The following is a 24,523-nucleotide window of genomic DNA, read 5'->3' as shown; positions in this document are numbered from 1 at the left end:
CATTTCCATTTCTCTTGTTGCAGTTGCAGACTGGGCTAGAGACCTCTGTATTGGTGACCTAGGGGTCACGCTGGGGAAGCAGGGCTCAGTGTATTCCAGACCACACTGGAGGGGCTTAGAGGCAAGGGGGAGCGCAGGGCTGAGAAGCATTGTGCAAAAGTGGGGGGACTGAGGGTATATGATGGATGGGTTGGAACCGCAGTACAGGGTGTGAGTGCCCGCGCCTGCGATCGGGGGCGCGGAGGCGGAGGTGGGGAACGGTGAGGGGAATCTGGCGGGAAGGAAAAAACGCCCCCCACCCCGCCCACCCACTGGCGGAATCGCATGCGCACTGGGGACCTGGTGAGAAAGGCTTTTGTTGGGAAAGCGGGCCGGCTGAAGGGGTCCGCGCATGCGCAGGCTGCCCAGCCGCGCAGCGAGGGGGGCGGTGCGCGGAGAAAAGGGGCGGGGTGGTCGGAGCTGCTGTGCTGGCAGCAGTAGGCGAGGGCGCGGCTGCGGGGTTCCTGGTGCTGAGGACGGACGCCATTGGAGCCCCAGGGAAGGTAAGGATCCAGCCCCAGACAGGACCGGGAGAGAGCGAGTGGAACGAGGGTACGCTGTGCCCTCCCCATCCCCAATCCCCCGCCCCCGGATCTGAACAAAGCCCGAGCACGCAGAACCTGAACCCCGTTAGACCCGCGGTCTAGATAGGAGCCGCCCCCCTCCACCGCCACCAGATGCAGGCTCCCCGATCCGAGCCCTACTTACACCGGAGCCCACCATCCGAACCCCTTTAACAGACCCGTGTGCTCCGTGCTGAGCTTCCTTAGAGCGGAGGCCCCACCTCCACCCCAACCACTCTGAGATCAATCCAGTGGAACTGAACGTTTTGCCCCCTTCCTGGAGTTGCAGTCCTGGCCTCTGAGACCTCCAGCACTCCAGTTCGAGCCTCACCTAGTCCGAAGACCCCCACCCCATCCACCTTGAGCGCTCCTGTATGAGCGCAACCTAGACCTGAATCAGCTGAATCCCCCCCACCGGCACTTAGAGGGTCCCTGGGATTCATTTTCCCAGAGCTTCCAGCGGTCCCCGTTTGTCTGAGCCCTCTCATGTCATCTCCTCCCCACCGTCCTGGCCCCCTGCTCCAGGCATTAAATTCAGGCGCTTTATTTCTCCCTCTCTCAACGCATCTCCTATGGGACTCTTTGGACCCAAGCCCGCCAGTGCACCCCCTGTTCAAATCCAGCCGCTGGGCCGGGGAGCCTGCCTGTCCTAAACTCCCCTTTCAGTGTAGGGTCTCCTCCGACCTCCTCTATCCTTCTCTTAGGGCTCTGTCTCTGAGGGAATCTACCCCAGCAGCCCTCACTCCCCCACCCACCCCGACCTTATACTGCCTGGTGACCTGATGATTGCAGCCCCCCACTTCCTGAGAGATCCGGCCTCCTGCTGGGTCCCGCCCCCTCCCTCTGAAGAGGCCTCCCCGTCCCTCTCAGGCTGAGCTCTCTTCTCCTTGGGACCCCCAGCATGGCTGAGGGAAGCTACCGCAAAGAATCTGAAGTGTACAACGTTGAAGACATGGACGAGGGTAGTGATGAAGTCGGGGAGGAAGACATGGTTGAAGGCAACGACTATGAAGAATTTGGTGCTTTTGGAGGCTACGGAGCCCTCACCAGCTTTGACATCCGTATCCTCAGAGCCTTTGGGAGCTTGGGTCCAGGCTTTCGCATCTTAGCGGTGAGGCCCCTTGTCGGCCACCTGCTAGCCCTGGGCCTTCCCTCCTGCGACGTCAGGGAGGATGGGAGGAGGGGGTGGGTGAAGGCTGGAGTTGAATGGGGAAGGACTGCCCACATCCACCAAACCTTCCCTCTCCTGCTGGGAGAAGGGGGGTTTGGGAGGGTCTGGGGGCTGGTCGGGGGCTGGCCAGCACAGGGCGAGTGTGTACAGCTGTCTGCCTTGCCCTCCCCTCCCTGGTCTTGCAGAATGAGCCCTGGGAACTTGAAAACCCTATGCTGGCCAGGACTCTGCTGGAGGCATTTCGGATGGATCCAGAAACGCTTGCCAACGAGCCGGCTGCCCGTGCTGCCAACGTAGCCCGGGCCGCCTCCTCTAACCAAGCTGCTCGGGCCACTGCTGCTGCTGCCCATGCCACCTACCATCAGGTGGTCGCTAACCACTCAGTGGCCACAGACCAGGGCTCAGGAGGCGATACCCAGCCCATGACATCGGCTGCCGAGGCTCAGGCAGCCACCCTTGAGACAAGCCTTGCTTCTCCGCACAGCTCCCAGATGCTAGTCAAGAGCGAGATGGCCACCCCCGGGGCTCCAGCAAGGTCCACGCAGCCCCAGACATCCTCCCGGGCCCAGGAGGCTGCTGCCGAGGGCCCTAGTACGGCCTGTGCTTTCTCCCAGGCCCCGCGTGCCAGTGAGATGGATGCCACCCGGCCCAAAACAGCCTTCCTGGGTCAGAACGATGTCTTTGATTTCACCCAGCCGGCAGGTGTCAGTGGCATGGCCTTCCCACGCCCCAAGAGACCTGCCCCGGCCCAAGAGGCTGCCACAGAGGGCCCCAGTGCTGCCTCCGGGGGGCCCCAGGCAGCCTCTGCCGGGGAGGGGGCAGCCACCCGGCCCAAGACGACCAAGTCTGGGAAGGCTCTCGCCAAGACTCGGTGGGTGGAGCCTCAGAATGTTGTGGCAGCAGCTGCTGCCAAGGCCAAGATGGCCACGAGCATCCCTGAGCCTGAGGGTGCAGCTGCCACCTCTCAGCAGAGTGCGGAGCCCTGGGCCAGGATGGGAGGCAAGAGGACAAAGAAGGTGAGACCTCCCTGCTGTCTCCACCCCCCCTTGCTCCCCTGCTTTCTCTGCCCTCTCCTCTCCCTGCCTCCTCCTCTCCCTGCCTCCTCCTCTCCCTCCCCGCATCCCCTCCCCTCCCCTCCCCTCCCCTCTCCTCCCCTCTCCTTCCCTCCCCTCTTCTCTCAGCTTGTGCATGTTTCTCCAAGACAGGTTAACTAGCATGTTTTTACTCCACGTAGTCCCTACCCTCGGGCCTGGAGGGAGAAGCGGTTGGCTCAGTGCCTGGCACTTAGTAAGCACTCGGCACGTGTCATCCGCTGTTCCTACTACCCTTACCTCCAAGTACCTGCTCTGGTTAAGATGTGTGCCAGGTGCTTTTGCACGGGTAGCCTGGAAGCCCTGAGTCTCTCCTCTGTCTAATGGTACAGTCCAAGCACCTGGATGACGAATATGAGAGCAGCGAGGAGGAGAGAGAGCCTCCTGCGGTCCCACCGACCTGGAGGGCATCGCAGCCCCCACTGACGACTGTGCGGCCTCAGATGGCCCCTCGGCCCCCCATGGCCCTGAGGTCCCAGGTACCCTCAAGGCACGTTCTGTGCTTGCCACCCCGCAATGTGACCCTTCTGCAAGAGAGGGTAAGAAGCCTGCCCTTCCCCCATCTCGCTCCTCCCCTCCCTCGCGGGCCTGTTCTTTGAGGTCGCCCACGCCTTGGTCTCCCCGTGTGCTCCCTCCTTCTCCAGGCAAATAAGTTGGTGAAATATCTGATGATTAAAGACTACAAGAAGATCCCCATCAAGCGCTCAGGTGGGCAACCTGTGCCCCCTCCCTGAGCTCTGCCCTTCCCCCCTCCCACAACCCTGCCCTGTGGGCCTCCCATCAGATGCCCGCACACACACATCAGGCCTGGCTGATGGCTCCATTTGCACGGTGTGGGGTCCTGAGTGTGCTCCCTTCAGCAGGGCTGACAGAAAGGCTGCAGCTCTGTGGCCCCTGCTCAGGCTCGGTGCTTTGCCCACCCCTCCCCTCCCGCAGACATGCTGAAGGATGTCATCCGAGAATACGACGAACATTTCCCTGAGATCATTGAACGAGCAACGTACACTCTGGAAAAGGTGGGTGCGGGGCCGGGGGCAGCTCTGTGGAGCAGGAGCCTCAGGGAACCCTTGCCCCCTGCATCCCCTCGAGGCCCAAGGGCAGGACTACGTGCTCTGGAAGGAAGCCCTCCCTGGCCTCTCCACCTGGGAGCTTCCTCTGCCTGCCTCCTTCCCTCCTTCTTGCCCTTCGTGCTCTCTGAGTGTCTGGGGTGGTCTTCTGAGGTGGATCCCATTGTCTCAGCCAGCGTCAGTGCTCCCACAGGGCGCTTCCTCTGCGGCCTCTCTTCTTCCTCCTCCCCCAGGGCTTGGGGCTCCCCGCCAAGGAAAAGTTCTAATGGGGAATTGAGTGACTGCCTGCAGGACACCCAGCATGGATGTTTGATCTCACACTCTGTTTTCTCCCTCATGTAGAAGTTTGGGATCCACCTGAAGGAAATCGACAAGGAAGAACACCTCTACATTCTTGTCTGCACACGGGATTCGTCAGCCCGCCTCCTGGGAAAGTGAGAGAGCACAGGAGGGTGGTGGCCTTCCTTGGTGGTGCTTCCGCCCTCCTCTCAGAGAAACGGGAAAGTGGGGTTGGGGGGCCTAGCACGGCTCCCACCCAGAGTTAGCAGTGCTGAGCAGTTAAGGGCTGGCAGGGGCAGTAGCCTGGGCCGAGGATTTGCTGCTCTCCGGGTTTCGCCCCTGCCCACCCTTCCCCACCCCCATCTTCCTAGGAAAGCAGGCTTCTTGGTTGCCTCTCCCTGCTAAGGTCCCGGCCAGGGCTCGGCAGAGTGGGCCTCGGGAGGGGGACGGGGGTGTGGGGGGGCTCTCCAGTGGAGTCGTGCTCCCGACGCAATGCGCAAAGGGCAGGGAAGGTCTGGATGTGCCTCTGGACACAGGGTTGCCAATCGTTTGCTGCCTGCCTAACGCCATCCTCGTCAGAGCCCTGGGAGGAGGTGTTAGCATCCCCATTTGATGGATGAAGGGACTCGGTCTCAGGCCGAGGAATGAATTGTCTGGACCAGGTAGCGCAAGCCATACAGAGTGGGAGGAACTGCCCTGTAGCCCAGCAATCTGGGAGAGGCTAGTTGAGTGAGCCGGCTGTGGTCCCCCCGGGCAAATGGCTGCTGGACAGGATCCCTCTTTCTACACTTTCAGGACCAAGGACACTCCCAGGCTGAGTCTCCTCTTGGTGATTCTGGGCGTCATCTTCATGAACGGCAACCGTGCCAGCGAGGGTGAGTGGCTGGACCTGCAGCTGGGGGGTTGCCCGCCGTCTCACCTCCGTGCGCTAAACTCTTGTACCTCATCTCCCCTCGCAGCTGTCCTCTGGGAGGCACTACGCAAGATGGGACTGCGCCCCGGGTATGATTGGGGTCTCTCGGCTCCCACTCCTCAGTGTGTCCTTGGGCACAAGAGGCCCTGGGATTGCAGTGGCCTAGTGGTCTCTGCGGGGCGTGGCGTCCTGGACTAGGTAGAGCGCAAAGGGTCCCACCAGGGTGCGTGGGGAAACGGTCCTGAACTCTGAGCACCCCCTCTGCTCCGTGTGCCTTCTCTGTTCCCAGATGAGAACTAAGAGAAACCATCGGACCTGGGGGCTCCGTCAAACCCCTCCCTGGGGCATCGCTGACAAGTGGCCGTCTGGCCTCTGCTGCCGGCCCAGGCGTCCATGGGGACACCCCACAGGCTGGGAAGCTCTCAGTCCTGCTGGGAGCGCTCCCGCCCACCCCGGGCACTGCCACTGTCTCTAGTCATGCGTTCCTTTCCTTGCACTCAGGGTGAGGCACCCATTCCTGGGCGATCTGAGGAAACTCATTACAGAGGACTTTGTGAAGCAGAAGTGAGTATCGACTGAGTTCACTTTGCCTCCCACTCAGGCCTTCCTCGTGTGCCGCTCTGGCTGAGGAAGCCATTCCCCAGCCCATGTCTTAACACCAGAGGGATGGGTGTCTGGTGTGAGAGTGGGGTGGGGGGGGAATGTGAGTGTTGGGGGGAGGGCCATTCCAGGGAGGCTTGGGGAAAGGGAGCAACACATGCTGACTGCGAGCACCGGGTGGGGTGGTACAGCCCCCATCTCGTTCAGCACCTGCCCTCTAGGCAGTGTCCCCGGCTTTACACCTCAGGAGCCAGGGGCTCAGAGAGTGGAAGCCTGACATGGCCCTGGCTGGGATAAGGCCCATTTGGGCCTGGAGCCCAGCCCCGCTGACCTTCTAGCCCAGGCCCACCCCATCCTCGGTGCTTGGAGATCTCGTGTGCCCTCACACAGGCCCGTATGCATGTTCACCACCAACGCCCCCCGCCACACACACAACACACACACACACACACACACACACACACACACACACACACACACAGATGGTCGAGAGTATGTATGGAGTCCACTGCTCTTGGTTGACTGTTTCTTCCCGTACAGTCATTTTCTAGGGTGGACTGTCCCAGGGTTCAGCCAGGCCACGGACGAGCCCCATGGTGGGGTGTGCTCAGAGCAGGGGGCCTGAAGAAATGGCTCCTCTGTTTACAACACACCCAACAGGAACCTGGGTTATTGTGACAAGGGGCACAAAACTCGTGGCCTTCCTATGAACAAATACCCTACACGTGCCCCCTGCCCCTCCACATGGCTGCTGGGCAGGACCCGTGGCCTAAGGGTGTGAGCACCTCAGTTTTGGAGGCGGAAACCCCTGGGAGCGAGCATGGGAGCGAGGCAAGGGCGGCGGGGCCAGGGCAGGCCTCCTGCGGCAGCCAAGCTGCAGCCTCGGGGCTGGGAAGGGGCCACCTGGGAGCCACTGGTGCAGCAACAGGTCTGCCTGGCTGGAAGCAGAAGTTTATTTTCCTCTCTCACGCAGGTACCTGGAATACAAGAAGGTCCCCAATAGCAGCCCACCCGAGTATGAGTTCCTCTGGGGCCTGCGCGCCCGCCACGAGACCAGCAAGATGAGGGTGCTGAGATTCATCGCCCAGGTAAGGCAGAGCCTCTGTTCTGGCTGGAGTTTGCCATACCTCGTTGGTTCGCTGAGGCCCAGAAAGGTTCCTAAGTCACTGACACAAGTTCACAGACGTAGTGAGTGGATGGGGCGAAATCCCAGGTCTGGCACAGAATAATGGGAGCCCGATTCCAGTCGTGTGGGTTTCTATCATGATTTTGCAAAGCGCTCAGGAGGGCGTATGGCAGGAAGCAGGTGCCGAGCGAGGTGGGGTAGCTGTTCCGACGGCTGCTGTTCTTCCACCGCAGTATCAGAACCGAGACCCCCGGGAATGGAGAGCTCATTTCTTGGAGGCTGTGGATGATGCTTTCAAGACGATGGATGTGGATATGGCTGAGGAACATGCCAGGGCCCAGATGAGGGCCCAGATGAACATCGGGGAGGAAGCTCTGATTGGACGGTGGAGCTGGGACGACATACAGGTCGAACTCCTGACCTGGGATGAGGACGGAGATTTTGGCGACGCCTGGTCCAGAATCCCCTTCGCTTTCTGGGCCAGATACCATCAGTACATTCTGAATAGCAACCGTGCCAACAGGAGAGGCACCTGGAGGGCTGGCATCAGCAGTGGCACCAATGGTGCGGCCAGCACCAGCATGCTCGATGGCCCCAGCACCAGCTCCACCATCCGGACGAGAAACGCCGCCAGAACCAGCGCCAGCTTCTTCTCCTGGATTCAGTAAGATTGGAGGTCATTAGATGAGACTCTGAAGGATGGGGTGTGGAGGGGCTGGGAGGAGTCAGGGGAAGGCCTGGGGTGTCGCGGGGGAACGAGGAGGGCCTGACAGGACACTCAGTTTGTCCTTCCTATCCCTCACGGTTCACCTGTATTGACCCTTGTGTTCTGGCCTTTGTGTCTCCCGGTTCCAGGCAGCGCTGAGGAGCTGCAGCAGTCCCCCGCCGAGCCAGAGTGCCTCCTCTGCCCCCTCCCCGACAGGACACTCTAGGCAGCTTCTCCCCGTCCATGGAAGATGGCATGCCAGATGACGCGCTCTCTGCCCTTCCTGCTTTCCTGTGTGCTTTTTGTCGTGCTGTCGTGTTTTGGGTATCAGTGTTGCATTAAAGTTGCAAAATCAGTCGGACGTCTTCTCCTTTTCCTGGGCAGGTGTGGCTCTGAGTGGCCCGTGGTCAGGCCCTCTGAGACAGGCGGGGGCCGCCTCTCCCTAAAAGGCAGGCGGGTGTGGCTGGGTCAGCCACTGGGAGGCGCGGAGATGCCAGCTGAGTGTGGAGGCCAAGAGTTTCCAGGGGCTCCGGTCCACACAGTTTCATGATTTCCTACACTGTGTGGCCCCGGTTAAATGCCAGTGGGGGTCCTCAGGAGAAGGGGTGGGGTGGAGGGCCGTGAGCTGGTGCCACCGTCCCTCCCACCAAGGGACGGGATCCACAGACATCCCCTAGGACCCACCTCCGCCCCATCTCTGGAGGCGCTGTCCTGGAATCCTTCCCTCATCCTCCACACCATTTCAGGACCTCCTCCCTCAGACCGAGTCTTAAGGACAATGAGGTAGGCCTCACAGTGGCATTCTCACCCCTCCAGCAGGTAGAAGGAGGAGCCATTACTGCCGCGAGAGCCGATTTAGTGAAAGAAAGCTGTAGGCAGACCTGGACAGCCCATTGCCTGTGACCATGACCCGAGGCCCTTCGGGAGGCTCCGGGGCTCTTCTCCATGGAAGCAGGGCTCTCCCGGCGAGGCCAAGGCCAGCCTAGGTCTCTGTATCTTCAAGGGCTGCGTGGTCCCTGCGGGGGGCGGAGGCTAGAACTTTAATTCCCCAGGTGCACGACAGTGAGGGCAGAGACACTTTGGAACCCTGGGAAGGACTCCGTAGCAGGAAGGGGCCGTCTGGGGCTTTTCTGGGTCCCCCAGTGATGTCCACAGCTTGGAGGACAAGGCTCCAGGTTAAGAGGAAGGAGAGAGTAGTGTAAGGACCCCAGCCCACCCAGCCCCCCCACCCCCCGCTTGCCTCTTTGCCCCAAGAAGTGGTCCCGCTCCCTCAGCCAGACCCGGATCCTGACCCAGACCCAGCTACATCATTTGCCAGAGCCAGTGGAAGACAAAAACTCCGGTCACCTGGCTCAAAATGTGTTAACAATTGCAAGAGAGCAGCAGCAACAGAGCACTGAACCCCTAGTGCAGACCTGCTGAGGGACGGCCCGGGCTGCACCCCCAGGAAGCAGGCTCTGTATGGACCCCCCTCCCCTAAAGACAGGCTTCACGCGGGTTTCTGCCTTACTTGTTGGTGCTTTGATTTCTGCCTCCCTGGCTGCTGGCTTGATGCCTGGCCTTGTGGACACTCTGTGATTCCGACAGAGATTCAGGCCCCTTCCAGGTGCAGGTTTCCAGGTTGACGGCCTGGGATTTGGGAACCCAGCCCTGGCATGATGAATGACACTGGAACGTTCCTGGCTCCCTTGCCCTGGGACCTCCCAGGACCCTGCTGTGCATGCAGTGGGCACCTGCGTTGTCATGGACAAGGGTGGGGCACTCACCACAAGCCACAGGTATGAGCTGGAGCACTGTGTGCAGAGGGCACCTGAGATAAGGCAGCTCATCTAGAAAGGAGGAGAGAGCAGCCCTCAGAGACAGGGTGCTGGGGAAGGCACCACCTCCCCGGGCCTCCAGGCTTGCAGCACTCTCCCCTTCCACCCCCTTCCCCATGGTTGTCTTCACCTGGGCCCTGCTCCCCCACACTCTGCTGCTGAGAGCAGGATGGGGAGGGAGGAGGAGAGCAGAGAGGCTCCCTCCTCAGGAGCAGGGTGGGGAGGGAGGAGGAGAGGAGAGAGTCTCCCTCCTCAGGAGCAGGGAGGAAAGAGGGCCCTGGGGATCGCGGACAGACCCTGGGTCCCCCAGAAGCCGAGGATGGTCACCTCGGAGGCGGCCGACCTCCTCACCCACAGGGCAAACATGAGACCAAGGCAGGCCTCCCTCCCGGCCCCAACCTCAGCCCTTCCACGGGCTCCCCCACCACAAAGGCCCACAACAGGTCTCAGCAAGTGTTTTCTGAGGCCCTACTATGCGCCGGGGCCTTGGCTGAGGTGTGCGTGCACCTTGGCAGCTCCTGCAGCTTTCTCCCCAGCCCAGGCCTGTGCCCTCTGACTCCTGGGACACTTGTTCATGGACAAGCATTCACCGATTCACTTGTTTCCAGTTACTGATGATTATGTATAAAGTCGTTCTGAATATTCGCATGCCACTACTCGTATGGCCTTGACGTCATTCACCAGACAGCCCTGATGGGAGGTGATGATCAGGCCCATTCCATGGATGAGGACACTGAGGCTCTGAGAGGGAGGACACTTGCCCCGCGTCCCACAGCCAGGAAGGGGGCAGTGCTGGGACTCGAGCCCAGGACGCTTTGAGGCCAAATGTGTGCTCTGCCCACTGCAGTCTGCTGCCACTGCCTTCGAGGGACTCACAGTGTCGTGGGGTGACACCCCCAACTCTCACTCCTCTCTGCAGACACCCACCCTCCTGACCACCCGGGCAACCCATACAGCTCCCCATCTCCCTTCACTGAGCCAGCACCCCACCCTTCATGGCCTTCCTGCCCCTGAGGTTCATCGTGGGCTTTTAAGGCCTGCCACCGCCCACCCAGCCTCCTGACACATCCTCACTCTTGTGTCCTGGAGAGGCCAACGCTTCAGCATCCTCATCAGAAATGGACTCGCCCACCTGAGGGTGACACAACAGTCCCTTTCCAGGCCAGCTGCCCTAGTATGGAGTTCAGCAAATACATGCAATTTATTTTGAAACGGGTGACCTACCCACGGGTTACAAAGTTCAAGAAGTGAAATGGGGTGTACACACCCAATGACCACATGAAAGAAGAAAACTATAAAGACTGGATACTAAGAGTTGATGAGGGTGTGAAGCCAATGAACTCCCCTACACTGTCCATAGAAATCTTCATTTGCAGGAGGCCTCCGGAAAACAGGAGGGATTAGAGCATGTGGCTACTTCAGGCAGCCTGGACGGAGGAGGCATCAGAGATCAGGTCTAGGCGAAAGTGAGCCTTCTGAAAGCAGGGAGGGAAGACGTGGGAAGATGTAGCTTCACTATGAGCAGCACACTGCTTTTAGCCAGGAATCTGAGAGAGCTGAGAGCCAGATAATCATGGGCCTTTCGGGAAGGCAGCAGCTACAAATTATCTTTAGCTTGTCTCTGAAGATCTCTAGGACACTGAGGGGTCCCAGCACCCAGAATCAGGACACAGAGGAGGAGCCCTGGGATCAGGCCACCCTCACAAATCTCCTCCTCTTGCTTCCTTTCGCAACACGGGGGTGGGGGTGCGGGGTGGGAAGGGCCCCAGGCACAAGGTTCGGAGTCAGGAGGGACAAGGGCAAGGGCAAGAATCAATGCAGAAGGGCGTTCCCGATGTGCAACCTCAGCTGTAGTTTCACATTCTTGTCCGAAGCACGCTTTGCTCTTCTGCGTGTGGGCGGGTTTCAGAGGCCTGCAGAGGCTGGCGAGACTCCCCTGCTTGCTACCCACAAGGAGAACATTGCAATGACTGATAAAGCCCTGAATATTTTCCTTATCAGAGGTCCACATTTTGGGTGTTCGCTCATTTGCAAACTGAGTTCCTCCAAATGAAACTAATAGTCAAGGTTTCTCTTTATCAGTTGTACTGGGGTTTCATTGGCCAACAAAAATGTATCCATTTAAGTGTACAGTTCCATGGACTTTGACAAATGCTACCATCCATGTAACCACCACCTCAGTCAAGAAAGAGAACATTTCCCATCACCTAATAAAGTTCCCTTGTGCCCCATCCCAGTGGATCCCTACCATCCACATCCAGCCTTAGGCAACCACTGATCTCCTCTCTATATTGCTTATAGGTTAGAATGCTGTTTACGAGAGCCTGCTATACACATAAATATGCAATATGTAAACGTTTGCGTCTGCCTTTTTTCCCCTCTGCTTCAATGCTTTGGAAATTCATCCATGCTGTGGCACAAATCAGTAGACTAAATTAAAATTGTTCCAATTCACAAGCTGATTGTCTCTGTTGAAATCACACAAATACACCAAAATCTCCTAGAACTGGTAGGTGAATTTACCCAGAGTGCAAGATACAAGATTACAGCACAAAATCAATCATATTTCTATATACTAGTAAAAGAGCGTTGGAGAAATGAAACTTAAGAGAGGAATACCACGTACCACTCACAAATGAGGGCGATTCTTAGTTGTGAATCTAACAAATGACACATGGTATTTGCATTCTGTAAACTGCAAAACACTGAGGAAAGAAATAAAAGAAGACCTAAATAAACGGAAGAACATAACACGATCATGGATTGGAATATTGACCGTAGTAAAGATGTCAGTTCCCCCTAAATTTATGTATAGATTTAATGCAATTCCAATAAAAATCCCAGCAGCACGTTTTGTAGGTATAAACAAGCTGATTCTAAAGCCTGTACAGAAAGTAAAAGAAACTAAAATAGCCAAAACAACTGTGACAAGAAGCATAAAATTGGAGTCACATTATCCCATTTAAAACTTATAAAACTACAGTAAACAAAAGTCAGTGTGACAATGGTGAAGCAACAGACACACAATTAAATAATTCAGAGGGAAGATTCCAGAACTAGTTTCACAAAATATGGCCAATTCGTTCTGGACCAAGGTGCAAAAGCGACTGAATGAAGAAAGGATTGGCTTTTCAGCATATGCGTGGGAGACACTGGACGTCCATCTAAAAGAAAAAGAACCTCACACCTTATCCTAAAACCCACTAAAAATGAATCTTAGATATAAACCAGGAACATGAAACTGTAAAACTTTTAGAAGGAAATAACACAAAATCTTCAACCTGGAGTTTGGCAAGGATGTTTCAGGTATGACACCCAAAAACCCTTTTCCTCTGTGAAAGACACTGTTAAGGGTTTGAAAAAACAAATCCCAGGCTGGGAGAATGTATTTAAAAATTACATATCCAACAAAGGTCTTGTATCCAGGATATATAAAGAACTGTCAAAACTCAACAGAAAGAAAATAGTGGAAAAAATATCTGAAGAGACAACTTCAATAAAAAGAATATATAGGTGGCAACTGAGCACATGAACAGATGTTCAACTTCCCTGGCTCTCAGGCAAATGCAAATTAAAACGAAGGTGAAATACCAGTCTTCCTGTCCTAAAAACACTAAAACGTAACAAAACCCAAAACAAAACAAGAAAGAAAGAAGCAAGCAAAGAAACAAACCAAGGAAAAACCACCTGACAATACCAAAGGATGTTAAGGATGGGCAGCAATTGGATTTACCACAGGTTACTGATGGGAATGCAGAGTGGCACAGCCACTATGGAAAGACTTTTACTGCTTCTCGTGAAGTTAAACTTACACTTAGCCACGTGACCAACAACTTCACCCCTGAAGTATTTCCCCTAGAGAAGTTTAAACATGAGTTCACACAAAAACCTGTACACGAATGTTTATTACAACAGCTCTGTTCATAATCAACAAAACCGTGCCGCAACCCAAATGTCCTTCAACAAAGTGCATTATTCCCATACAATTGAATATTATTCAGTGGTAGAAAGGAGCGAACTACTGATACAGTCAACAACGTGGATGAAATTCAGTAACATTATGCTTAGTGATAGAAACCAGTCTCAGGTTACTTTTTAAATGGCTCCATTTGTAGGATGGTCTTGAAAAGACACAACTAGCGTGACTGAGAGCAAATTGGTGGTGCCGTGGTTAGCCATGGAGGTAGAGCATGACTACAAATGGATAGCACTGGGGACTTCTTGGGGGTTGCAGAAATGTTCTGAATACTGACTGTGATGGTGGTTACAAGAAGCTATACAAGTAAGTGTTGAAATTCCTAGAAGGGGATGTCCAGAAGAAGTCCATGTCACTGAACATTAATTTAAAAATAAAATGAAAGAAATAATGATGCAATAGCCTTTTTCAGTCAAACAAACAAAAAAAGTATTAGAATTGTCCACCAGTGGCCTGTACAATAGAAAATACTGAATGCATTTCTTTAGGATGAATGAAAACCATGCCAAATTTATGCCCAGATCAACACAAAGGAACAAATACCCATAGAAATGGTTAAATATGTGGAGGGGGGGAGGGGAAGGGTTTCTAAAAGATTCCTTTCTTTAAAAGTTAACTGAATGTTTTCAAGACCAATAACAATGCATTATCTGGGATATAATATATGTACAAATAAACTGTATGGTAACAAAAGCAAATAGATGGGATTGTAAAAATAAAGGCATACGTGTGTGTAAGGAATCTTATTCTTTGAAGATGAAATGCCCGAAGTGTGAGAGTGGCATGGACTTATATATACTACCAAATGTAAAATAGATAGCTAGTGAGAAGCAGCCACATAGCACAGGGAGATCAGCTCGGTGCTTTGTGACCACCTAGAGAGGTGGGATAGGGAGAGTGGGAGGGAGTCACAAGAGGGAGAAGATATGGGGATATGTGTATATGTATAGCTGATTCACTTTGTTATAAAGCAGAAGCTAACACACCATTGTAAAGCAATTATACTCCAATAAAAATGTTTAAATAAATAAATAAATAAATTTAAATATGTATAGTATACTCTTCTACAGGAACCACTTAAATATAAAACAAAAGGAATAGGTAATAAATATGTAGATTAAAATGGAATACTGAAAACTACATCAGCAATACATAAGATGGCAATGGAATCGGGTGAAAGAAAAAATGAAAAAGCAAATCCAGGAATTAAGGAAAGAAAGGGAGGAAGGAAGGAGGAAGGGAAGGAAGGAAGGAAGGAAGGAAGAAAGAAAGAAAGAAAGAAAGAAAGAAAGAAAGAAAGAAAGAAAGAAAGAAAGAAAGAAAGAAAGAAGGAAAGAAGAAAGGAAGGAAGGAAGGAAAGAAAGAAAGAAAGAAAGAGAAAGAAAGAAAGAAAGAAAGAAAGAAAGAAAGAAAGAAAGAAAGAAGGAAAGAAGAAAGGAAGGAAGGAAGGAAAGAAAGAAAGAAAGAAAGAGAAAGAAAGAAAGAAAGAAAGAAAGAAAGAAAGAAAAGAAAAGAAAGAAAAAAGGAAGGAAAGAAAGAAATCTACTTGAAATAAGATGGTGGATTTAAAGCCAATAGTATTTCTACTTAAACTAAATGTAAATATTCTAAACCCTACAAATAAAAGGCTGAGATTTCTAGATAGAATAGGTGCAGGATTCCATAGTATGATGTTAAATAGGAACTCCCTCTAATGTAGAGACAGAGATAGGTTCAATGAAAAAGATATGCCACGTGAAGATGAATTGTAAGAAAAAAGAGAAGATATAATAACAGGTAAGGTGTATTTTAGGATCAGGAGTATTAACTAGTGATAAACAAGCATATTTAATAATGAAAAAATGGGCTAATTACTCAGGAAAGCACAACAGTTCTCAATGCACTGGATAACTGAACGTTAAATTACATAGAGGGAAAACTGACTGAACTTAAAAGAGATATAGACAGACAAATGTATTTAATAGTTGGAAATTTCAAACATTTTTTCTGAGATTTTCGTATAGTAAATAGACAGAAGGCCAATAATGATAAAGAGAACTTTAACAACACTATCAACTAATTGCACCTAATTATAGTACATTCCACTCAATAGCAGTAGAACACACATCCTCTTCAAAGGCACATGGGACATGCAGCAAGAAAGAGCCTCTCTTGGCGTCATAAAACAATACTCCATCAATGAAGAAGGATTGAAGTCATGTAGAGGATGTCCTCTGGGCCCAATGGAATAAAACAAGAAATCCATAGCAAGAAGATTTCTAGAGAATCCCCAAACTTTGAAATTTAATAAGGATTTCACAATAACACACGGTCAAAGAAGAGGCACTAGGGAAATTTGAAAGTATGTTGAACTAAAGGGAAATGTAAACGCAACATATCAACTTTTGTGTGATTAAGCTAAAGCATTGCTTAGAGAGAAATTCTCACTTTGCATGATTATATTCGGAAAGAAGAAAGGGCTAACATCAATGAACTACAAAACTAAGATGCTACCAAAAGAAGTAAAAATTAAACCGAGAGGAAGTAGAAAGAAGGAAACAATAAAGATATCAATGAAATGGAAACCAAAGAAATAATAGAGAAAATACAATGAAGTCAATAGCTGGTTCACTCCAAAGATTTATACAATTTATAAACTCAATGTAGACTAATCAAGAAAAAACGTATTGATAGCTAAGACACAAGTGGCCAGTATCAGGAGTAATAGAGGAGATATGACTTTAGAGTGCAAAAAATGCTAAAACGACAATAAGGGAATAATATGAAAAACTTCATTTTAAAAATTGACAACATAGAAAAAATGAGCAATTTGGTAGAAAGACACAGCCTATCAAAACACACTCAAGAAAACAGAGAATACTCGAGTAGCCTTATGTCTCTTAAAGAAATAGAATTTTTGGCTAAAAATCTTCCCACAAAGGAAACTCCAGGCACAGTTTTGGCCTCACTGGTGTGTTCTACAGAATATTTCAGGAAGAAATAGTGCCAAATTTGTACAATTCTGCCAGAAAGAGAAAGAGGAAGGAGTACTTCCCAACTCACTCTCTGAAGCTATTGTCCTTATACCAAAACCAGACCAAGACATTGCAAGAAAATATAGCTGCAAACCAATATCCCTCAAGAACATAGACACAAAAATTGGTAACAAAAGGCTAGCAAATCGAACGCAACAATACATAAAAGAAAATTTTTATGACCAAGTAGGGTTACTCTCAAAATGTAAGTTCTCTTGAACATTTGGAAATCAATACATGAAGTTAATCATATTAATAGACTACAAAAGAGAGCCATACCATCACCTCAAATGATGCACATCCTAGGCAGAACAATGGCACCCAAATGTATCTACGTATTAATCTCTGTAGCCTGTGAGTACGTTACCTTACCTGGCAGAAAATACTTTGCAGATGTGATGAAGTTGAGGATCTTGAGATGTGGAGATTATCCTGGATGATCTGGGTGGGCCAATGGAATCACAATGGTCCTTATTTATAAGGGGGTGGCAGGAAAACGAGAGTGAAGAGTAGGACATGTGATGTCAGAAGCAGAGGTCAGAGAAGAGAGAGGTTGCAAGATGCTATGCTGCTGCCTTTGGACATGGAGAAACGGGCAGGATCCAAGGAGTAGAGGTGGCCTCTAACATAGGAAAGGCAAGGAACAGATTCTTGCCTGGTAGCCTCAGAGGAACATAACACCTTAGACACATTGACTTTGGCCCTGTACAACCCATTTCAGACTTCTGACCTCCAGAACTCTAAGATAACAAACTTGTGTTGTATTAAGCCACTGAAGCATGTGGTAATTTGTTAGAGCTGCAAGAGGATACTAATCTAGTTCAGGAAAAGCATTTAACAGACTGTAACACCTACTCAGATTAAAAGTTCTGTGGAAACCAGGAATAGGAGAGACTCCTCAACCTGATAAAGTTCACCTAAAACATACTTCACAGTTCAAAGCTGAAAGCTTTCCCCTTAAGATCTCTCACCACTCCTGATCAGCACTGGGCTGGCAGTCCTCACTAGGGCATTAAGGCAAGATTTTGAAGTATGCAAAGTGGAAAGGAAGGAGTAAAATTCTCTTTATTCATAGATGAAATAAACCATCTACATGGACAATCTTTAAGTATCTTTTTAAAAAATTACTAGAACTACTACTGGTGAGATAAGCAAGGTTGCAGGATATGAGGTTGGTAAACCAAAATCAGTTACAGTTATCTATTGTGAAAACAAGCAACTAGAGTCTTAAACAAAAATGTCATTCATAATTCACGCAAAACATGAACGACTTACAGGTGAATTTAACAAAATGTGAGTGGAGTTGTAAAATGATACACAGTAGGAATTGCCGAGAGAAATTCACAACCAAGTAAATGAAAGGAAACATGGATCATGTGTTTGGATTTTAAGGCTCAAATATGTTAAGAAGTAAAGTGTCCCACGGTTGATCTATTGGTACACAGCACTTCGAATGACTAGAAAGCAGCAAGATACTTCTACAACATTTACTGACATACAAAGGATTGGAATAGCCCAAACAACACAGAAAGAGAATCACATATTTGGAATTCTCAAATTGCCTAACTTTGTAAATTACTACAAAGGTACAGTCATCAAGATAGTGTGGTACTAGCAAAAGGATAGACGTATAAACAAATAGAAAATGAATAGAAAGTCCAGAAAGAGACGTACACATGTAAGGGCAATTGCTTTTCAACAATGGTGCTAATGTAATCCATTGGGGCAAAACACACTTTCAACAAATATTGAAGAAGCATTGAGTATGCATATGGAAAAATGTGACTTTCACATTACTTCAAATGACATACAAATATAAGCCAAAATAGATAATATGCATACATGTAAAGGGGAAAATTATAAATTATAATACTTGCTCATGAAAAACCTATGTTAGTTAGTTAGGCAAAGACTTCTTAGAACACAAAAAGCATGAACAGTAAAAGAAAAAAATCAGAAAACTATAAAAAAAAATTTTTAATGCAAATGAGAAATTTTGCTCCTTGGAGGATCCTGTTAAGAAAATAAAATCCAGTCACAGAGAAAAAGAACACATTTGTAATACAGAACTTACTTGCACATCTGAATATATAAAAATCTCTTACAACTCAATAACGGGAACGCATAACTTGTTTTTAAAATGGGCAAAATTTTTTTTACTATAAGCATAAACCTGCTCCAAAAATAAACTCTATTAATTTAAGTTAGAAAGGGAAAAGGTTTTCCCAGCACATCCACACTAAAGGAGGTACTTAAGTGTGTTCTTTAAGAACAGAAACAATGACCTCTGATCAAACAGAAAGACATGGAGGTAATGAAGAGTGACATACAAGATAAATATGTGGATATATTTAAATGATATTGGTCTTATAAAATGATACTAAAAATAATAATGTCTCTTGAGGTTAAGACTGTATGTGTTTGCGTGTTTATATCTACGAGGGATTAAAATTCATTACAGCAACAATATTAAAGTAAGGAGTGGGTAAATATAGACCACATGTTCCAACATACTTACATTTTCTGTGATGAGATAAAGGGACCAATTTATTTTAGACTTTGAGAAGTTAAGAATGCAGGTTTTAGTCTCCAAATAACCACTAAAAGAATAGTAACAGAGTGAATAACTATCAAGGTGATAGAGGTGGGAAATAGAAAAAATTTTAAATTAATCAAAAAGAAGACAGCAAAACTAAGAGATAAATGAGCATAGAGAAACAGGAATAATAGAAAATAGTAAGATGGTAGATATAAAGCTAAGTATATCGATAATCACATTAAAGGTAAATACTCCAATCAAAAAAAAAAAAAAACAACAGCACAAAGATTAGCAAGCTGATTGAAGAAGGAGGAGGAGGAGGAAGAGGAGAAGGAGTAGGCAGAAGAAGAAAAAGAAGGCAATATATGCTTACGGTATATGCTGCTTCAAATATAAGTATACAGAAAAGTTAACATTACAAACTGGTAACATATGTACCTGAAAAGTACTAATCAAAACAAGCTGGTGTACCTCTATTTATATCAGAAACTTTGGCCTCTGAGGCAAAAAACCATTACCACAGGTAAATATAATGAGTGTTAACAATCATAAAGGGTTCAAATTCACCACGAAAATAAAACACTTATGAGTCTGTTTGCACCGAATAATGTGATCTCAGCATATGATGTAAGCCTTGGCACAGCTGCAAGGACATATACATTACTCCACAATCATAGTAGGAGATTTCAAAACACTTCTCTCCGGAAACGATACATCACACACATAAAAATTTGCAAAGACATGAGAGATTTGAAAAATACAGTGAACAAACTTGGCAATATATATTTATACATTCCTATCAACATTCAGCTCAGCATTCAACTCCACAACTGCAAGATACACAGTCTTTTCAAGTGCTAACGATGTTTACCAAAAAAGACCACATGTTGACCATAAAGCAAGTCTCAGAAAATTTCAAGACAACGAAATAATGGAGTATATCCCCTGACCAAAATGCTATTAAGCTATAAGTTAATAAACAATGATAACTAGAAAATCCCCCCTGTTTTAAAATTAATATCCTTCTAAATTACCCAGAGCTCGAAGAAGAAATCAATGAAATTATAAAATATTTTGAACTGACTCATAATGCAGATTTGGGGGATCCAGCATCAATACGTATACTACCAAAAAAGAAAGGCAAAAAAATCAATGACATGTGCGTCTATCTCAACAAGGTGATAGAACAGCAGATTCAACACAATGAAAGCAGGAGAAATGAAATAAGAACAAGAGCATTAATCAGTTAGAGATAAAATAGCCAAGGTTAGTTCTTGGTAAAGACAGCACAACTGACAATCAGCTCATGTAAGCTCGAACAAGAAAAGAGAGAAGTTATCTAAAAATCAATGTCTGGAATGAATGAGGAGACATGATTATAGATACAATAAAGATATCGAAAGATCATTAGTCAAAATCATGAGCAACTTTATGCAAGAAATGTGAAGAGTTAGTTATAATGTACAAGTTTCAAGAAAGCACAACAAAATGACACCAAAACAAACTAAAAATCTAAATTGTCCTATAAATACTAAATGAATGGAATCTGAAGAAAACAACAGCAAAAACGATTTCCATATTCTGATGGCCCCACCAATCAATTCTACAAAACTTGAAAGAAGAAAGAACAGCAATCTTACATACAAGGCAGAAAGTATAAAAAACAGGACTCATTTCCAAGCTTGTTCTAGGAGGCCTAAACGTTATAAGACATGAAATATACAGGCCAGTATTTCACATAAACATAGAAGGAAACATTGTGAATAAAACACTGGCAAAACCAATCCAGTTATATGCTTTGAAAGGATAATATATCACAAACAAGTCAAGACTACTCTAGAAATGAAGTGGTTCAACACTTGAAAAATTAATGTATTTCATAGAATTAACATATTAAGGATAAAAAATATTATATTTCCTCTAGATGCAGAAAAAGTATTGTGTGAATTTGATTGTCAAAAAATAAACATCCAAGGATGTGGAGAAAAGGGATCCCTTGTGCATTGTTGGTGGGAATAAAATTGGTATAGCCACCATGGAAAACGATGTAGAGGCTCCTCAAAAAATTAAAAATAAAACTACCATAAGATCCAACAATCCCACTTCTGAGTATACATCCTAAGTAAAGGAAGTCACTATCTCGAAGAGATATCTGAGCCCTCCTGTTCATTTCAGCACTATGCACATTAGCCAAGACTTGGAAACAACCTAAGTGTCCATCGGCAGGTAAATGTATAAAGAAAATGCAAGATATATATAACGGAATATTATTCAGTCATAAAAAAAAGAATGAAATCTTGGCATGTTGATAATATGAATGGGCCCTGAGGGCAGTACACAAAGAGATATAGGTCAGAAAGTGAAAGACAAATACTGTATGTTCTCACGTATATGTGGAATCTAAAAAAGCCAAACTCATAGAAACAGAATAGATTGGTGGTTGCCAGAGGCGGGAGAGTGGGGGAAATGCATGATGTTTGTCAAAGGCTATAGACTTCTAGTTAAAAGACGAAAAAGTTCTGGGGGTCTAATGCACAGCCTTGTGATTATACTTAACAATACTGTAACACATACTTAAAAGTTCTAAGGGAGTAAATCTTAAATGTTCAAACCACACCACACACACACACACACACACACACACACACACACACACACACACACACACACATTGTAATTATGTGATAAAAGGAAGCTGTTAACTAACCTTATTGTGGTAATCATTTCACAGCACGTACCTGTATGAAGTCATCACGTTGTATCCCTTAAGCCTACACAATGTTATATGCTAACTATGTATCAATAAACTGGTAAATAATTTAAAATGCAATATAAAAATAAACATCCATTTATGATTTAAAAAAATCCTCCTAGCAAACTAGGAATAAAAGGGAACTGTCGGGCTTCCCTGGTGGCGCAGCGGTTGAGAGTCTGCCTGCCAATGCAGGGGACACGGGTTCGAGCCCTGGTCTGGGAAGATCCCACGTGCCACGGAGCAACTGGGCCCGTGAGCCACAACTACTGAGCCTGCGCGTCTGGAGCCTGTGCTCTGCAACAAGAGAGGCCGCGATAGTGAGAGGCCCGCGCGCCGCGATGAAGAGAGGCCCCCGCTTGCCACAACTAGAGAAAGCCCTCGCACAGAAACGAAGACCCAACACAGCAAAAATAAATAAATAAATAAAATTAAGAAGTGTTGTAAGAAAGGTTTAAAAAAAAAAAAAAGGGAACTGTCTTAATCCAATCAGAATATCGTTTAAAAGCCTACAAAATCCACCTCACTTAGTGATGAAATGTTGAAAACTTCCTCTCTGAGATCATGAAAAAGACCAGGCGATCCATTATCACCACAGACATTGCCACAGGGGAAGAAAGTAATAAAAGTGATCCTGCAAGTACAGCCTTAAAGGAATCAGAGAACATGGGTATGAATGTTCACCACAGTAACATTTTTAATACTGCAGGACTGGAAAACTACTGAAATGTCCATTAAACATAGAAGGCATAACTAAGTTGTGGTATGTTCATACAAATGTAATTACTATTCAGTAATGGAAATCAATGAACTACAGCTAACACTACAACAAAAATGAATAGCAATACATAAAAATATAATGTCACGAAAAGAAAGCTAGATTATAAGAATACGTATTTAGGTGTGCAGGAGGGATAAATTAGGAGTTTGGGATTAGCAGATACGAACTACTACATATAAAAAAGATAGAAAACAAGGTCCTAATGTATAGCACAGGGGAACTATATTCAATGTCCTGTAATAAACCACAATAGAAAAGAATTTGAAAAAGAATATATATATATATATATATATATATATATATATATATATATCTGAATCAGCTTGCTGTACAGCAGAAACTAACACAGCATTATAGATCAACTATACTTCAATAAAAAGTTTTTTAAAAAGGATACGTATTTATTATGTGTAATAAGTTTCACAAACAGGCAAAATTATAGTGCTAAAAGTCAAATACTGGTTAGATTTCCTGAGGTGGCAGATGGTAGTGACCAAGTAGAGGCACGATGGTGCTTTTGGGTTGCTGGCAATGCCAAATATCTTGACCTGGATTGCAGTTACTCAGTCGTTTGTGATGTAAAAGTTTACTGAGCAGAACATTTACGTTTCGTGCAATTCCATTTTTGTGTTGTATTCCATTGAAAAGTTAATACTATTCAGATAAATAGACTCCCACGAGCATACATAAAGAATAGACTCTTCGGTGATTTGTATATTTTCTGACCACTATAAACTATAAAATGCCATTAAAACTGTAAATTGATAACAAAGATCATTCGAAAATCCCCCATATGTTTGTAAACGAAGACATACCTCCTAAACAACCCATGTCTCTGAGAAGAAATCATTGAAATTAGAAAATATTTTGAACTAATATTGAAAACTTGGGGACCATTGCCTGCTATAATTGTGAAATCTCTACCCTTGGGATGGTTCGACTACCCAGGGAAGAACCTCCTGCATCTATGGGAAAAGGCAAGATGCCGGCACTTTGTATAGCACATTGGGCATGAGGCTGAGGATCGAACTTCTGTGTACAGTACATTTTTCACTTAAATCCCTATGTTGGGTTTGGATGCCTGCTTTCCCCTGATCCCGAGGTTCCAAGTCCATAAGTCTGCTGATTCACTCCCTCCAGAGAGTAAGTCTCTCCTCAAACTCCCTAGGGTTTGGAGAAGGCAATTTGCCCAGGCTACAGGTTGTTGAGAGGGGCTCTGGGTGTCTAAATGTTTCTTAACTATACCTAAGAGCAATCGTGCAATTTACAACCCCCACTACTACCCCTAACTTGTAGGGGTACTTGCCATTGCCAATCTCGCAGACAGTTTGAAGGTCTGGTGAGGGAGGTTAAAGACTGTTGCTTTGGGGCTTTCCTCACTGCTCGGCTCTTAAATCAGCTAAGTCAGATAGCACTCATCTGTCTGCTTTCCACCTTCTAATACTTTATAATTATTATTGTCTCCTCGCCCATCCTTTTTGTCCTTGTGGGGTTAGGCCTCTAAGAAAAAGGATCTAGCCAGGTGAGAGGGAGGAGGAAGAGACGGAAGAAGAAAGAATGAGCAAGAGAATGGATGAAGGACACAAACAAAGGTGCCGCTGTGGAACTTGGAAGCAGGAACAAGGATGCACTGACAAGATGAAACAGCTCCTTACCCTGTTTTGGTCTGCTTGTTAGTCAGATTCCAAGAAGTGGGCATCCCGTTGGATTTCACTTTTACACCTTCAAGAGTGGGCTGGACACCTTATGTGAGAGTCCCATCATGCTGCAAACGATGGAAGAAGGTAGTTGCCCCCCACGTGAAAGAGAAGGCAGTTACCTAAAGAGGCAATAAGACGATGTTGGGTGGCAGGATGCCAAATACTGATGATATTCCCTTCACTGAACCCACCACGGAAATGAGGTCCGCTATTGTTCACACTCATAACTCCTTGTTGTTTAATTCCATATCATTTATCATAATTTGCAATGGAACGGTAATGTCTGTAATTAATTTTATGATGCACTGTCCGATGAAGCTGGAAGCTCAAAATAAATGGCCCATATTAAGCCAGTCATAATTGAGTGAATGAATTCTTAGTCGCTTCAT

At 47.4% G+C, this 24,523-nt stretch overlaps 1 protein-coding gene across 4 annotated transcripts; it reads left to right on the top strand.

Annotated features, from left to right (window-relative positions):
• Positions 1-410: 410 nt before the first annotated feature.
• Positions 411-7,910, top strand: LOC309620258 (melanoma-associated antigen D4). Of its 4 annotated transcripts, none has more exons than XM_082376364.1 (13): positions 411-542; positions 1,503-1,713; positions 1,959-2,789; positions 3,197-3,403; positions 3,509-3,572; positions 3,801-3,880; positions 4,274-4,365; positions 5,006-5,085; positions 5,170-5,212; positions 5,625-5,687; positions 6,697-6,811; positions 7,083-7,513; positions 7,705-7,910. In XM_082376364.1, the coding sequence occupies exons 2-13, from the start codon at positions 1,504-1,506 to the stop codon at positions 7,712-7,714; spliced, it is 2,226 nt and encodes a 741-aa protein (XP_082232490.1). In that variant the 5' UTR covers positions 411-542; position 1,503; the 3' UTR covers positions 7,715-7,910. The 4 variants fall into 4 exon arrangements, with proteins under 4 accessions (XP_082232490.1, XP_082232492.1, XP_082232489.1 ...); XM_082376366.1 differs by having other exon boundaries at positions 7,083-7,525; XM_082376363.1 differs by having other exon boundaries at positions 427-542; positions 1,473-1,713.
• The last annotated feature ends 16,613 nt before the right edge of the window (positions 7,911-24,523 follow it).

Source organism: Balaenoptera borealis (genome assembly GCF_965194805.1).
Source record: "Balaenoptera borealis genome assembly, chromosome: X".
NCBI classification, from domain to species: Eukaryota; Metazoa; Chordata; class Mammalia; order Artiodactyla; family Balaenopteridae; genus Balaenoptera; species Balaenoptera borealis.
The sequence above is the reverse complement of the archived record's forward strand: the minus strand, read 5'-3'. Positions and strand labels throughout refer to the sequence as shown.

What these genes read in the sequence shown, in the direction of transcription:
- LOC309620258 (XM_082376364.1), top strand. Translation starts at nt 1,504, where the DNA reads ATGGCTGAGGGAAGCTACCGCAAAGAATCTGAAGTGTACAACGTTGAA. An exon ending in CAGGCTTTCGCATCTTAGCG is followed by an intron (nt 1,714 to 1,958) that starts GTGAGGCCCCTT and finishes CTGGTCTTGCAG; the next exon opens with AATGAGCCCTGGGAACTTGA. An exon ending in TGACCCTTCTGCAAGAGAGG is followed by an intron (nt 3,404 to 3,508) that starts GTAAGAAGCCTG and finishes CTCCTTCTCCAG; the next exon opens with GCAAATAAGTTGGTGAAATA.